Source organism: Panthera onca, chromosome C1, assembly GCF_046562875.1.
Source record: "Panthera onca isolate mPanOnc1 chromosome C1, mPanOnc1 haplotype 2, whole genome shotgun sequence".
Classification (NCBI taxonomy): Eukaryota; Metazoa; Chordata; class Mammalia; order Carnivora; family Felidae; genus Panthera; species Panthera onca.
Genome location: NC_138346.1, coordinates 58,912,734 through 58,926,036, shown reverse-complemented (window position 1 = coordinate 58,926,036; position 13,303 = coordinate 58,912,734). Strand labels below are relative to the sequence as shown.

Below are 13,303 nucleotides of genomic sequence, written 5' to 3'. Positions count from 1 at the left end.
AGCTTGTGATCTCACTATACAAATTGAAGGATGGCTGCAAAAGTACCCACTACCTCACCCTCTATGACCAAGGCTGTAAATAACTGGCATTATGTGAATGAGAAGTAACAAGTGAGGAGAAGAAGCAAGTGAGGATCTGAATGAACATTACTAGAGATGGGTGACCCACCACTGGCTACTGAGTACTTGTGAAATCAAGGGAAAAAAATTGTAAACAGTTTTTTGAAGTTTACTTATTTAGGGGTGCCTGGGTGGTTAAGTTGGTTAAGCATCAGACTTCAGCTCAGATCATGATCTTGTGGTTCATGGGTTCGAGTCCTGAGTTGGGCTCTGTGCTGACAGCTCAGAGCCTGGAGCCTGCTTCAGACTCTGTGTCTCCCTCTCTCTCTGCCCCTTTTCTGCTTGTGCTCTCTTTCTCTCTCAAAAAAAAAAAAAAAAAAAAAAAAAAAAAAAAAAAAAGTTTACCTATTTATTGAGAGAGAGGGGGGAAAAACCAAAACAAAACACGAGCAGTGGAGGGGCAGAAAGAGAGGGAGAGAGAATCCTAAGCAGGTTCCATGCTGTCAGTGCAGAGTCCTATGTAGCGCTCAAATCCACAAACTGTGAGATCATGACCTAAACCAGAGTTGGACGCTTAACTGACTGAGCCACCCAGGAGCCCCAAGAAAAATTTTAAAAAGTACTTGTCTTCTTGCCACAAACATAGTATGTATTTATGACAGATTCAAAAAATATTGACGAACAAAAACAAAACAAAATCTCACCAATGCCTGTACCACCTGGAGATAACCAATAACATTATGTAAATATTTTCCATTTATTTTCTCTACATAAACAGTTCCCTTTTTTCTTCCCCAAATAGGATCATATGTAGTTGGTCTGAATCTTTTTCAAGAGTCGTTACTGTTTATACATATAATTATTAATGACACATTACATTCTATTATACAGTATACTCTATCTAATCAATCCCTTTTGTTGGGCATTTAGGTATCTTCTAATTTCTAAACAATGCTTTTAAAAAAAAAAGCTTATTTTGAGAAAGAAAGAGAGAGAGCATGCGTGTGTGAGTAGGGGAAGGGCAGAGAGAAAGGGAGAGAGACTCTAACTCACGAACCGTGAGATCATGACCTGAGCCGAAATCAAGAGTCGGATGCATAACTGACTGAGCCAGCCAGGTGCCCCAACAATGCTTTTTTGATAGTAACTATCCTAAAAGGTGTGAAGTTGTATTTCATTGTAGTTTTATTTGCATTTCCCTAATGATCAGTGATTTTGAGCATCTTTTCATGTGTTTCTTTGGCAATATGGATATTTTCCTCAGAGAAATGTCTATGCAAGTATTCAACCCATTTTAAAAATTGGGTTTTTGTCGTTGCTGAATTGTAGGACTTCTTTATGTATTCTGGATATTAATGTTTTATCAGATATATGATTTGCAAATATTTTATCCCATTTCGTGGGTTGCCTCTTTACTCCGTTGACAGTGTTTTAAAAACTATGCATATTCTGGGCTCTCAGTACCAAGTTTAAAATCCATTCACAATTTTTAAAATTCATTTATCTCAGATACATTTTTTCTAGGATCTAACAGGTGTTAGGCATGCAGCCAGGTGCTCTGATGCTGTGAGCAGACGTAGCAGGGGCACATGTCAGTTGAGGAAGGCTGCTGTGGCCACCACTCTGGAGAGACTTCAAGGTGGGCTGGCACTGACAGATTCTTCAGGAGGCATATCAGCAGGGATTTCTGAGATAGAACCAAATCTCTGAGCAAGGGGAGGAGTTAGAAGAAGACACTGGCACCCCATTACCTTGCCTCTTCCTTCTGCATCCCGACCACATTTTTTCTTGGGCCCATACCCAAGCAAAGACTCATCTAGATGGAAACCAGTCATCTATCATGGAGCCCTGACCATCAGCTGACATACCACAGGTGGTTAGAAAAATGAGGGCTGGCCTTATGCAAAGCTGCAATTAGGTGGCACAGCTCAGGGCCGCCTGGGTGCCCTCCAGGCTGGTGCCCTACCTGGAGGCCACGGCAGCTATAGGAGCACAATAAAACCACTCCGTAGTATTTTAGTTAGATGATCCAGAGATAATCCATTCAACACACGGAATGCTGGAATATTTAAAGCAAATCTACAAAAACATTTTTGGGGGCAGTGGACGTTAATTCAATTTAAGAAACATTTTAAAATGCCTACTATATTTCAGGTTCTGTGCCACTTGAGGAAGATGCAATCATAAGCAGGACAGTTCCAGTCCTCAGGCTGTGTTCAGTCTTAAAGACAGAAGGGTAGGGAAGGGAATGTGTTCAGCTATTAAATTAAAAACCTAGGGGAAGGGGGTTGATTCTGTTACTGACTTAAATACACAAAGAGCACTTCAAGTAGATTAAGAATGCTTACATGAAACCAGGAAAAATATTTAGAGTCTATGTGAACAGCTCCTTAAAGTGAATTCATTTCTTAGTGTCCCCCAAATGAAGAGAAACAAGCTGTTTTTCTTATCAGAGAGAAGCCCCTCTTCACGCCACACACACACACACAGAACAAAGATACCTGTCCCACACAAAGGCTTATTTTCCACTCTTGTATAAATGTATTACACTTACACCTTTTTTATTAGTTATCTTCTAGGAATAGAGTATTCCACATAAATGAGTTTTTCTAGTAAATACACTTTCCCTTCCAAGCAGCAGTATTCTGTTTACTTCTGGCATTTGTTCATGGAAATTTTTAAAAAATATTTTCTAGTGTGCCTGGGTGGCTCAGTCGGTTGAGCATCTGACTTATGACTCAGGTCATGATCTCACGGTCTGTGAGATCGAGCCCCACACTGACAGCACAGACAGCACAGGGCCCACTTGGGATTCTCTCTCCCTCTCTCTCTGTCCCTCCCCTGCTCTCGCTTTCTCTGCCTCTCAAAATAAATAAATAAATAACATTAAAAATAAAATAAAATATTTTCTAATTCTTTGAATTCTTCAGCAGAGGCACAGAGCACAGTTTGACCTATTCTTCACAACCCCGCGGAAACTCCTGTATTGTCCTGTGCTATGATACAAAGTACAACTCTGTGCCCCTGTCACACAGCCAGTCCCTCTCAGGACCTGGGACTCCCACCTATCACGTCTCCCTGAAGCCACTGATTTTGCTTTTAACCAGCCTTGACTTCAGCTATGAATCTGCTCAGTGGCTGGGAAACAACCAACCAAAAATTATTTAAGAACTGTGTGTTGGGGCACCGGGTGGCTCAGTTGGTTGAGCCTCTGGCTCTTGATTTCGACTCAGCTCATGACCTAATGGTTTGTGAGCTCGATCCTCAAGTGGGGCTCCGTGCTGACTGCATGGAGCCTGCTTAGGATTCTCTCTCTCTCCCTCTCTTTCTCTCTGCCCCTCCCTGGCACATGCACGTGTGTGCATGCGCTCTCTCTCAAAATAAATAAACTGAAAAAAAAAAAAAAAAGAGCTGTGTGTTAAAGGGTCAACAGGCATCACGTATGTGTGAGGAGCTCCATCTAAGGAATGAGGACAAGGCTAGGGATGCTTTGGCATTTATCTGAAAATGCTCACTTTTTCTCCATACATTTCTGGTTTGGGAGTTTGGTTCCAAATCTAAGACTGTCACACCTCTGAGCCTCAGCACTGAATCTGTATATTTCATGCTAATTCTTTCTGAGTTCTAACCACTTATTGTGTTGAAATTTCAGTTTCACTATTTCTTCTTGTTCACCTTTTTGTTTCAACAGGGGAAAGGAGATTCACTTCTTCATGGTGGCATTACATATTTTAGTAAAACCCAGAAACAATCTAAATGTCCAATAATGGTAAACTAAATTACTGTATGCTGACTTGATGGAATGGGCAAGTGTTTTACTAAGCAAAATCATGTGAATCCCACCAAAAAACTGCACTCTATAATTATAACTACAAATCAGTTCGAGTTATATGGATAAAAATGAGCAGAGGACCTGGTAAAATGAAAATAGGTGTTATGTGGAGATTTTATGAAGATTATGTAGAAAGATTATGGGTGCATTTAAAATTTTCATGTAATGTTCTAGAAGCTAAAATCATAATAAATTTATTTTATTTTACTTTAATATTATTATTTTTAAGATTTTATTTTTTTAGTAATCTCTACACCCAAGGTGGGGCTTGAGCTCACAACCCTGAGATCAAGAGCATGCTCCACCGACTGAGCCAGTCAGGTGCCTCTTAATATTTTCATTTATTTATTTTTTAATTTTTTAAAGCTTATTTATATTTTGAGAGAGAGAGAGAGAGAGAAACACAGAATCCCAAGCAGGCTCCATACACTGTCAGCACAGAACCTGATGAGGGGCTTGGACCCACAAACTGCAAGATCATGACCCAAGCCAAAATCAAGAGTCAGACGCTTAACAGACTGAGCCACCCAGATGCCCCATCCCCTTACTATTTTTTTAAGTAATCTCTACACCCAACATGGGGCTTGAAGTCACGACCCTGAGGTCAAGAGAGTCACATGCTCTACTGACTAAGCCTGCCAGGTGCTCCTAATCCTAATATATTGAAAATATCAGAGCAGTTACAGTGAGTTTTTGTTATAATTATTAAGACATTTGGCTAGTCTCAAAACTGGTAGTAATAGAAGATGGCTCTATTTGTGCTATCTTAGGAAAATCGAAATCGGGAAGGCTGTTCAAACAAGCAAAGCAATAAAATTTAACCTATTAGCAAACCAGTTATTTTGAGCTTGTAATGACACATTAAAATGATCATTTCTCATATGCATTCTGGATATCTCCATTTTTCCCTATTGCTTGTGGAAGGGGAGTTTACCAGAATGGAGACAGCTCCATATGGGGCTCTCTGCCCCACTCTAGGCAAGAGGCCAGGATTTCCTATACAACCCTGAGTTGTATATAACCCAGGCTATTCCAGTATGAAGCCACCAAAAGTCCTTGCAGAAATACTCACTCCGGGTTTCATTTCTTGCCAGTTTACTGGGATAACTTTTGGCCGTTGGTACATATGGCTCTGGAGGTGGCAAATCAGAAATCGGATGGAAGTAGAATCTGCTTTCCCACTCATCTGAGAGAGAGAAACAAACAGTATCTTCAGTAACAATCTGCTATAAAGATTTATGTAATGAAAAGAGAGAACTGCAGAGATCACTTCTAGTTGTATGCCTAGAAGTTTAAAGCTCAAAATGCTACAAGTCACTGATTAGCACGTCAATGGAATACAAAGCAAATCAAAGCAAAGACAGATAAATAATCCAAGTGACTTTAATTAGAGTGATTAGGACCCAGCCAGTCCCTCTCGGGAGCTAGGGGCTAAAGTCCGAGATACCTTTCTTCCCACCAGTGGGCAAAGAAGTAACTGGGGCCCTCTCATAACAAAGGCAGGGGAAACTGGCTTATGAACTGTAAACCATGGTGCCTCTTGCCTACAGCCAACTGTTGAGAAAGGTAGATAAGGTAGGTAATAAGGTAAACTACAAAAAAAAATTTTTTTTCAGAGTCCTGGGATCTTCTAGAAAGTTAACCAAAATGAGACTTTAACAACGAGAGAGAAAAATGAACTGCCTTTTTGAAAAGTGGAGGAGGGAGGATTACTACTTTTAATTTGAAATTATAGTGGTCTCTAATGGTTACTTAGATCAGAGCAGTGCAGTGTGATAAGAATGAGGTTCACAGAAACAAGAAATGTTAACGCAAGCACACAAACAACAAACACAAATTTACCATTCAGTTGTCCCATAGCCTGAAAATGTTTCCAAGGAGCTGGGACTCCACCTTACCTTCACCTGAAGAGTCTTGGAAGCCATTTCTAATTGATGTTGATGGTGGAGGAGGGGGAGGTGCCCCAGCACCAGGCCTGTCGGGAGGAAGAGGAGGCCTAGGTCCACTCCTGGCACTATCTACTCCACTCCTGGACGGCAACTGGGGGGTGGCAGGCAGGGCCCGAGATGTGCTGCCATTTCTGCTTATTGGAGGGGGTGGTGGGAGAGGGCCTGGAACAAAAAAAAGGACAACATTTAGTGCAATACCTTACATCCTACATTACTAACGTTATGTCACCATCAATGTGCAATTATTGAACACCTGCTGGATACATGCCCTATAATTGGAAATGGTGGAGACTTTCTAAGAGATTTTCGTCAAGCATTGAGTAAGCACATATAAACAGAACTGAACTTACATACACATGTCTGTGTATAAAGAGTGCATACTGATAGTTAAATGGCTGCTTTGGTTCTGAGACAGTACTGATACAGTTAGGTTGAGAACAGGTGATAATTAATCCATGTATACTGACAGCTGTATACTTTAAAAACCACTTTATAATCCTTTTAAATAGCTACTGGACTAGTTTCTGTGACAATTATGAAATAAACGCCATTTGAAAAAGAATTACTGGGGCGCCTGGGTGGCTCAGTCAGTTAAGCGCCCGACTTCAGCTAAGGTCATGATCTCACAGTCTGTGAGTTCAAGCCCCACGTCAAGCTCTGTGCTGACAGCTCAGAGCCTGGAGCCTGCTTCGGATTCTGTGTCTCCCTCTCTCTCTCTGCCCCTCCCCTGCTCATGCTCTATCTCTCTCTGTCTCATAAATAAAAACATTAAAAAAATTTTTAGGGGCGCCTGGGTGGCGCAGTCGGTTGAGCGTCCGACTTCAGCCAGGCCACGATCTCGCGGTCTGTGAGTTCGAGCCCCGCGTCGGGCTCTGGGCTGATGGCTCGGAGCCTGGAGCCTGTTTCCGATTCTGTGTCTCCCTCTCTCTCTGACCCTCCCCCGTTCATGCTCTGTCTCTCTCTGTCCCAAAAATAAAATAAAAAAAAAAAAAAAAAAAAAATTTTAAAAAGAATTACAAAAAGAGTAAGATAGTTATGAAGTTATTTTAGGTCTTTAGAGGGACTAGATTCTTTAAATGCACACTGGTATTGCTAATTACACATGCATGATTCCATGATGCATACAATCTGTTTCCAGACAAGTGGCATCAGGAAGCCAAATACCAATCATCCTGAGAATGGCAGGAGTTCCTTCTTGGTTCTTCCTCTTTGGGGTGGCAGACTAACAGGGAGCAACAAACAGCTAGTCCCTGTGCATGGCTACACATGCTGGCATAGAGCCCTGACCCTGAGCAAGCTGGTTACTACATGGAACTTAATTACTATATACCTGAGATCACCTGATAGTCATCTCACAGCACTCTTGCCAGGAATAAGTAGCCAAAAAATCAAATAAAAAGTACTCTTTAAGTATTTGAAACCATTTAAAAAATTCAGTGGTATGGTAGAATCAGAACATTTTAATTTCCTAAAAATAAAGCAAAATTCTTCTTTTTGATAATACAAAAGAAACCTCTCTTGCTTGTCCCATCTTCCAAATTCAGAGACTATTTGGGTTATGAGTAAATGAAAAAAAAAAAAAAAAAAAAGAACTTGAGCATTCTGATGCAAATCAAAATGGCCTTAGTAATTATTCCTGGTCTTCAGCAGCATGCTTTGCGTGCAAGATGCTGGCATTTTATGTAAATACATGTTATAGCTCTATAAATGTAAATATCTCTTATTAACTACAGAATCAGAAACCAACTGGAGGGCCTTAAACCGAACAACCCAGCCATTGCAGGTATCCCTGCCCGAAGTCTTGGCCCAAACCCCTGATGGGAGTAAGAGGCGTGCCCAGCCCTGGCTGGCCTCTCAAGGAGTCTTCAGTGCTTTTCCCAGCAGGGTTTATTTATTGCCCCATCTGTTTGCAATTGCTGGAGTCCCAGTCAGGAGGAGATGATTTATTGGGGGGCAAGTGTCTCACATACTGTGGGTGAACTTCACTGGTACTATCGCTACATAACTGTCACTAAATGCAAACTAGATTTCCAATATTATGGGGCCTGGTGCTATTAACTTGATCAACCTGGTATCTTTCTCTCTCTTTTTTTTAATGTAAATGTTCATGTTCCTAACTCTCCAACCTTCTAGGCCCCCTGCTCTAACCCTCAGCATGCATAACAAAAAACTGATTTCAATTTCTAATAATAAAATAATAATAATAAGCCATCACTGAATGGTACTACGTGCTAGGGATTAAGATAACCACATACTTGTCTCATTTAACTCTTACAACCCTGAGAAGTGTAGGGACAGCAGATGAGGCCTCTGATGTCGGAAGGTTAAAAAGCTCAAGTCAGGAGGCTAATGACTGCAAGAGTCTGGATTTGGCTCCAAATATGTCAAATTCTAAAGCCCACACCAAGCCAACCCACCTCTCAAAATACAGATGGTCCTTAATGACCTCTCATAGGATCCTTGTAGGAATGTAAGTTGGTAAGAATTTTCAATTTGGCAAAACCTATGAAATCTGTAATTTGTCCTGAATACCTGACCAAAATATTGCATTTCAAGGATTTAATCCAAAGGAAACACATAGAAATGTGCAAAAATATTTAGATACAAGAATGTATTCCTTGCATTGTCTGCAACAGCAAAAATCTAGAGATGGTCCATATGATTAAATAAATTAAGGTACATTTGTAGGCCATTATTATGCAGCCATGAGAAGTTAGGCTGTAGAAGAATAGTTAATCCTATCAGAAAATGTTAATGAGATTGTTAAATAAAAACAAACTATCAAATAGTATGCATAGTGTGATACTGATTTTGTAAACATATATATGTGTATATATAAATATACACACACATTTTATTTATTTTTCTTTCTTCCTTTTTTGTTTTAGTTAGCTCTATGCCCAACATGGGATTTGAACTCAGGACCCCAAGTTAAGGAGTCGCATGTGCTACTGACTGAGCCAGCCGGGCACCCCTATAAACCATACATTTTAAAAAGAATGAAAAGGGGCACCTGGGTGGCTGAGTTGGTTAAGCATCCAACTTTGACTCAGGTGAATATCTCGTGGTTCATGAGTTTGAACCCCACATTGGGCTCTGTGCTAACGGCTCAGAGCCTGGAGCCTGCTTCAGATTCTGTGACACCCTCTCTCCCTGCACCTCCTCTGTTCACACTCTGTCTCTCAAAAAATAAACGTTAAAAAAAAATAAAAAGATTGAAAAGATAATAAAAAATGTTACGAATGATTATTTCTGGGTGGTGGTAGTGAAGGATTACAGATCTTTTTTGTTGTCTTTATATTTTTCTGTATTTTCCATAATAAACAGATGTGATTTAGGTAATCAAAGGAAATAATAAATAGGGGCGCCTGAGTGGCTCAGTCAGTTAAACATCCAACTCTCGATTTCGGCTCAGGTCATGACTCACATTGGTGAGTTTGAGCCCCGCCTTGGGTTCTGTGTTGACTGTGTGGAACATACTTGGGATGCTCTGTCTTCCTCCCTCTCTGCCCCTCCCCTGCTCATGCTCTCTCTCTCTCTCAGAAATAAATGAACACTAAAAAAAAAGAAAGAAAGAAAGAAAGAAAGAAAGAAAGAAAGAAATAATAAATGTTACAGCTATATGTCACAGACTATCCTATTTAGGGGAAGAATGAATCTGTTGATTTGTCTATTTGGTAGAGTCATGCAAACAGCTCTTCAATCACCTTGGGGGAAAACCCGTAGTGGTTAGATAAGAAGAAAACGTTGCACTTCATTCATCGGACTGTCTGTTCTCGTTTGTTCTTTGAAGAATACTTAATGAGATGCCATGATGTGCAGGGATCGGACTGAAGGGACTACTAGTAGCTTTTCAGATTTGTAGCCTACTCTCTGTGGCAGGGTGGTTTCAAGTAGTGGTTCTCAGACTTCGCAGAACATTAGAGTCACTGGGGAGCCTCCAGATATCTTGATGATCTGTCTGTAACCCAGACCAATGAAACCAGAAACCGTGGGGAAGGGACCCAGGCATCCACATTTTAAAGCTGCCCAGGTGATTCTAGAACGTGGTCATGTTCACGGACTACTGGTTTAAAGAGTGTTTATTAGGTTTTTGAGGTCACAGGGCAAAAGGTTAGCTTCTCCTAAAGAAAAATATGCCCGAGCTCTGTGCCCCGAAGCCTGGATCCTGCTTTGGATTCCGTGTCTCCCTCTCTCTCTGCCCCTCCCCAACTCACTCTGTCTCTCTCAAAAATAAGTACACATTAAAAAAAATTAGAACAACAACAACAAAATGCCCCATTTCCAGGCATCCTGTATATATAATAAGGTTAAATTTAAAATGTAGATGGTTCTCCTGAACCCATCAATAGCCACTGTGTAATATAAAGCACCTATTATAATTAGGAGAGAGTACAAGCTCTAGGGAATCCTCATTTCATTTCATTTCATTTCATTTCATTTCATTTCATTTCATTTCATGGTGTCTCAAAGTTTCTTCCCTTAGATCAAGCTTTCTCAGCTCTGGGCAGGGCGGTGGGGGGTGGGCACAGATGAGCTTCAGAAGGGCTTTCAATCCACGAAACAGCCCGCAGATTGTGAGTTTACGCTTATGAGCATTTTTATGAACAAAGGCCTATACCTTTATCTGATTCTCCAAGGGATTAATGTGCCAGAGATGTTAACAAACAGCAAAATGGACTCTAATGTTTGTCTTTAATGAGCAGGGAGGAGGCCTCAAAGTTTGACCGATGAAGAGAGCAGTACAGGAAAAGGTCATTAGCTCTTAAATAACTGCCCTTCTTGTTGGAATAATGGGTCCCTCTTGCAGGAGGTGGGAATTTATTTGCCCAATTAAGACAGCTGAAATTCACTTTAGGAAAGGCAGGGTAGCAGAGCCATGAGCATATTTCAGAACAGAAGGTGAAGGTTCTGGTCTCTTCCAATTAACTAGCTTGTGATCATTTGACTTTGTAAGTTACTCAGTCTCCTCATCTCTAAAATGCAAACAGAAGTAGCAGCTCCCCCTCCCCGCCTTCCTCCGAGGTTTACATGAGGTCAGGATGAAATCAAACGCGATAAGCGTCACTTAAAAGATCCGAGTGGCTGGCCAGAGAGTTCACTTAAGCTTCTGTTGGACTCCGCTCACTTATATGAGGATTAGTGACATGGGGGCAGGCTGGGCTGTAGGAAGACAACTCACCCAGGTGTTGCCTTACCTGATCTGCCTGGTGGGTCCCTCACTGGAGGAGGGGGTCTCTCATTGGGCGGGGGAGGAAGAGGGCCCGAACGTCCTGGTGAAGGTAAGGGGGGTGCAGACGAAGAAGTAAGGGACAGATTCCGCTGTGGGAGTCTTGGGGTTTCATCACTGCCACTGGAACCCGGAGGCAGGGGAGGAGGGCCGGGTCTGCTTGGTGGCGGCGGTGGCGGTGGGGCCTGTGAGGAGGAGGAAGGCCTCGGGGTAGAAGGCACTGGGGGCTTGCTGTTCTGAGGGGGAGGGGGTGGGACTGCCTCCCTATGGACGGAGGGCCTGTTGCCCACTGGAGGAGGCGGAGGAGGGGGTTTGTCATCCAAGGCCCTGCTGGGGGTAGGGGGCAGGGGAGGCCTGTTGGAGAAGGGTGAGGAGGAGCCTGAGGGTGTCTGGCGTATGGAGCCTCCTCCAAAAGCAGCACCTCGGTTTCCAGGGAAAGGGGGAGGAGTTGGCCCAGGGCTGGGCTGCCTGGGGGCCCCAGGCACTGGTGGGGACCCTCGGTTGTGCAGACTTGATTGAATGGGTCTTGGCGTATTAGGTACTGGAGGGGGAATGCTTTCAGGCTTTGCGCCCACGTCGGGCCTTGGGGGAGGCATTCGGTTCCTCTGAGGCTCTGGGGGACCACTTCTGTGGCCTGGGGAAGGCACAGGAAATCTCCCTGGGCCACTTGGGGGTGAGAAAGGTTTGGCAGATGTGGATCTTCCTCCCGGTGGCAAAACTGGGAGTCGGCTTCCTCCAGAATCTAAAGAACAGGAAAAAAAAATCCAGTTAGGAAATTAGGACACCTCCCCTTAAAGAAAATCAGAGAACTAGAGTGTATTCTCAGCTACTGGAAGTCCTTTCCTAGATGCCATAAAGTACAGGTAACTATCATTTATATAAATCAGATTCTGTGTGGTCCTTCCTGGAGTCAGAAAGACAGATCCCAGGTCCCTGTGTACCTGCTACTTCCAGGTTCTACAACCTGGCAGCTTTCAAAAGGATTTTGGAGAGCTCTCTTGGCATTATGTGTGTACAAGAACCAGGAGAAAGTTGGGAAGGGTTCCAGAGAGAGAGCCCTATTCATTATCAGAAGATGCTGCAGGTACATGGGATTTCTGCTAATGATTTTCTTTCTCTCCATCCCACCCCTGTCCTCCTGTGCCTGCACCTCTCCGCTTTGAAAAAATAACTTAGCCATGTTGGGTGAAAAATCAGTTTTCCCAATGTATAAATCTCCATATGGGTGGGCTTACCTAGTCCCTTTGAACAGAATTCCCAAGAGAAAGTGTAAAAATGTAATGGAAGAATTAGAACGAAAATAAGAAAGAACTAACACAAGAAAAAGAAACTGTCAAAGTTTAATTGAAAGACTCAACACCAGGGGTTGGTCTTGATCTGCAAAGGAGGAGGAAACTACACAAGTGTTTTTCCTTACTGAGTCAACTTCCATTTCAGCAGTGGCAGGTCAGAACAACTCTATTATATCATTAATATTAAACTTCTTCGGTTCAACAAAAGGGGCCAAAGTTATGGAAAAAATTCAAACTACCACCCCAGAATTTCTTGGAACCCAAGGTAATTCTCAAAAAATGATTAGTCTAAAAACTTCCACCATCTCACCCATAAGCTTATTAAGGTACTAAATATTTATTGAGGACCTGCTGTATATCAGCCATTATTCTACATGCTAAAAGACAGAGGAGTAAACAAAATAGAAAAGATCCTGCTGTCCTGTGGTTTACATTCTTGTGGGGGGAGATACATAATAAGCCGGCAAACATAGAAATATTCTCAGATAGTTGTAAGTATTAAAAAGAAACTAAAATAGGTTGATGAGATGGAGAGGCCAGGATAGATGGGGTGGCTGAGTGGGGATGGCTTTTCGGACAATGTCACATTTGAGCTGAGGCCAGTCATAGAAAGGTGAGGAAGAGGTGCTTTAGGCAGAGGACCAGCAGGTGCAAAGGCCCTGGGGCGGGAATGAGCTTCAAGGTGAAAAACTGAGGCCTATGTGCCTGCGGCACAGTGAACATGGAGAACCTAGCATGTGGACCCTGAGTGGCCAGCAGGGGTCAGGTCATAAGGAACTTTGAAAACCAGAGGAGTTCAGGTTTTATCCAAGGCACAGTAAGAAACATTTGGATGGATTTATACAGTGGAGTAACATGAACTCTAGACAGAATTTTTAATTTCAACTTTGGTACTAGAAAAAAGGTGTATTTTCCTTGACTGTGTGCTATAATTCTGTGT

General features: G+C 42.3%; 2 protein-coding genes across 14 annotated transcripts in view; one reads left to right on the top strand and one right to left on the bottom strand.

Annotated features, from left to right (window-relative positions):
* The window catches only part of WIPF1 (WAS/WASL interacting protein family member 1), a 124,648-nt gene that overhangs the window by 3,128 nt on the left and 108,217 nt on the right, over nt 1–13,303 (bottom strand). For all 6 annotated transcript variants that reach the window (XM_060621757.3, XM_060621761.3, XM_060621760.3 and 3 more), the window contains 3 exons: nt 11,040–11,813; nt 5,791–6,003; nt 4,965–5,078 (listed from right to left, as the gene is read on the bottom strand). In XM_060621757.3, coding sequence (XP_060477740.1) covers nt 4,965–5,078; nt 5,791–6,003; nt 11,040–11,813 — 1,101 coding nt within the window. The remainder of the gene's footprint in view (nt 1–4,964; nt 5,079–5,790; nt 6,004–11,039; nt 11,814–13,303) is intronic.
* Nucleotides 1–13,303, top strand: part of LOC144617155 (uncharacterized) — a 131,624-nt gene that overhangs the window by 54,835 nt on the left and 63,486 nt on the right. The gene's annotated exons all lie outside the window — the stretch shown is intronic.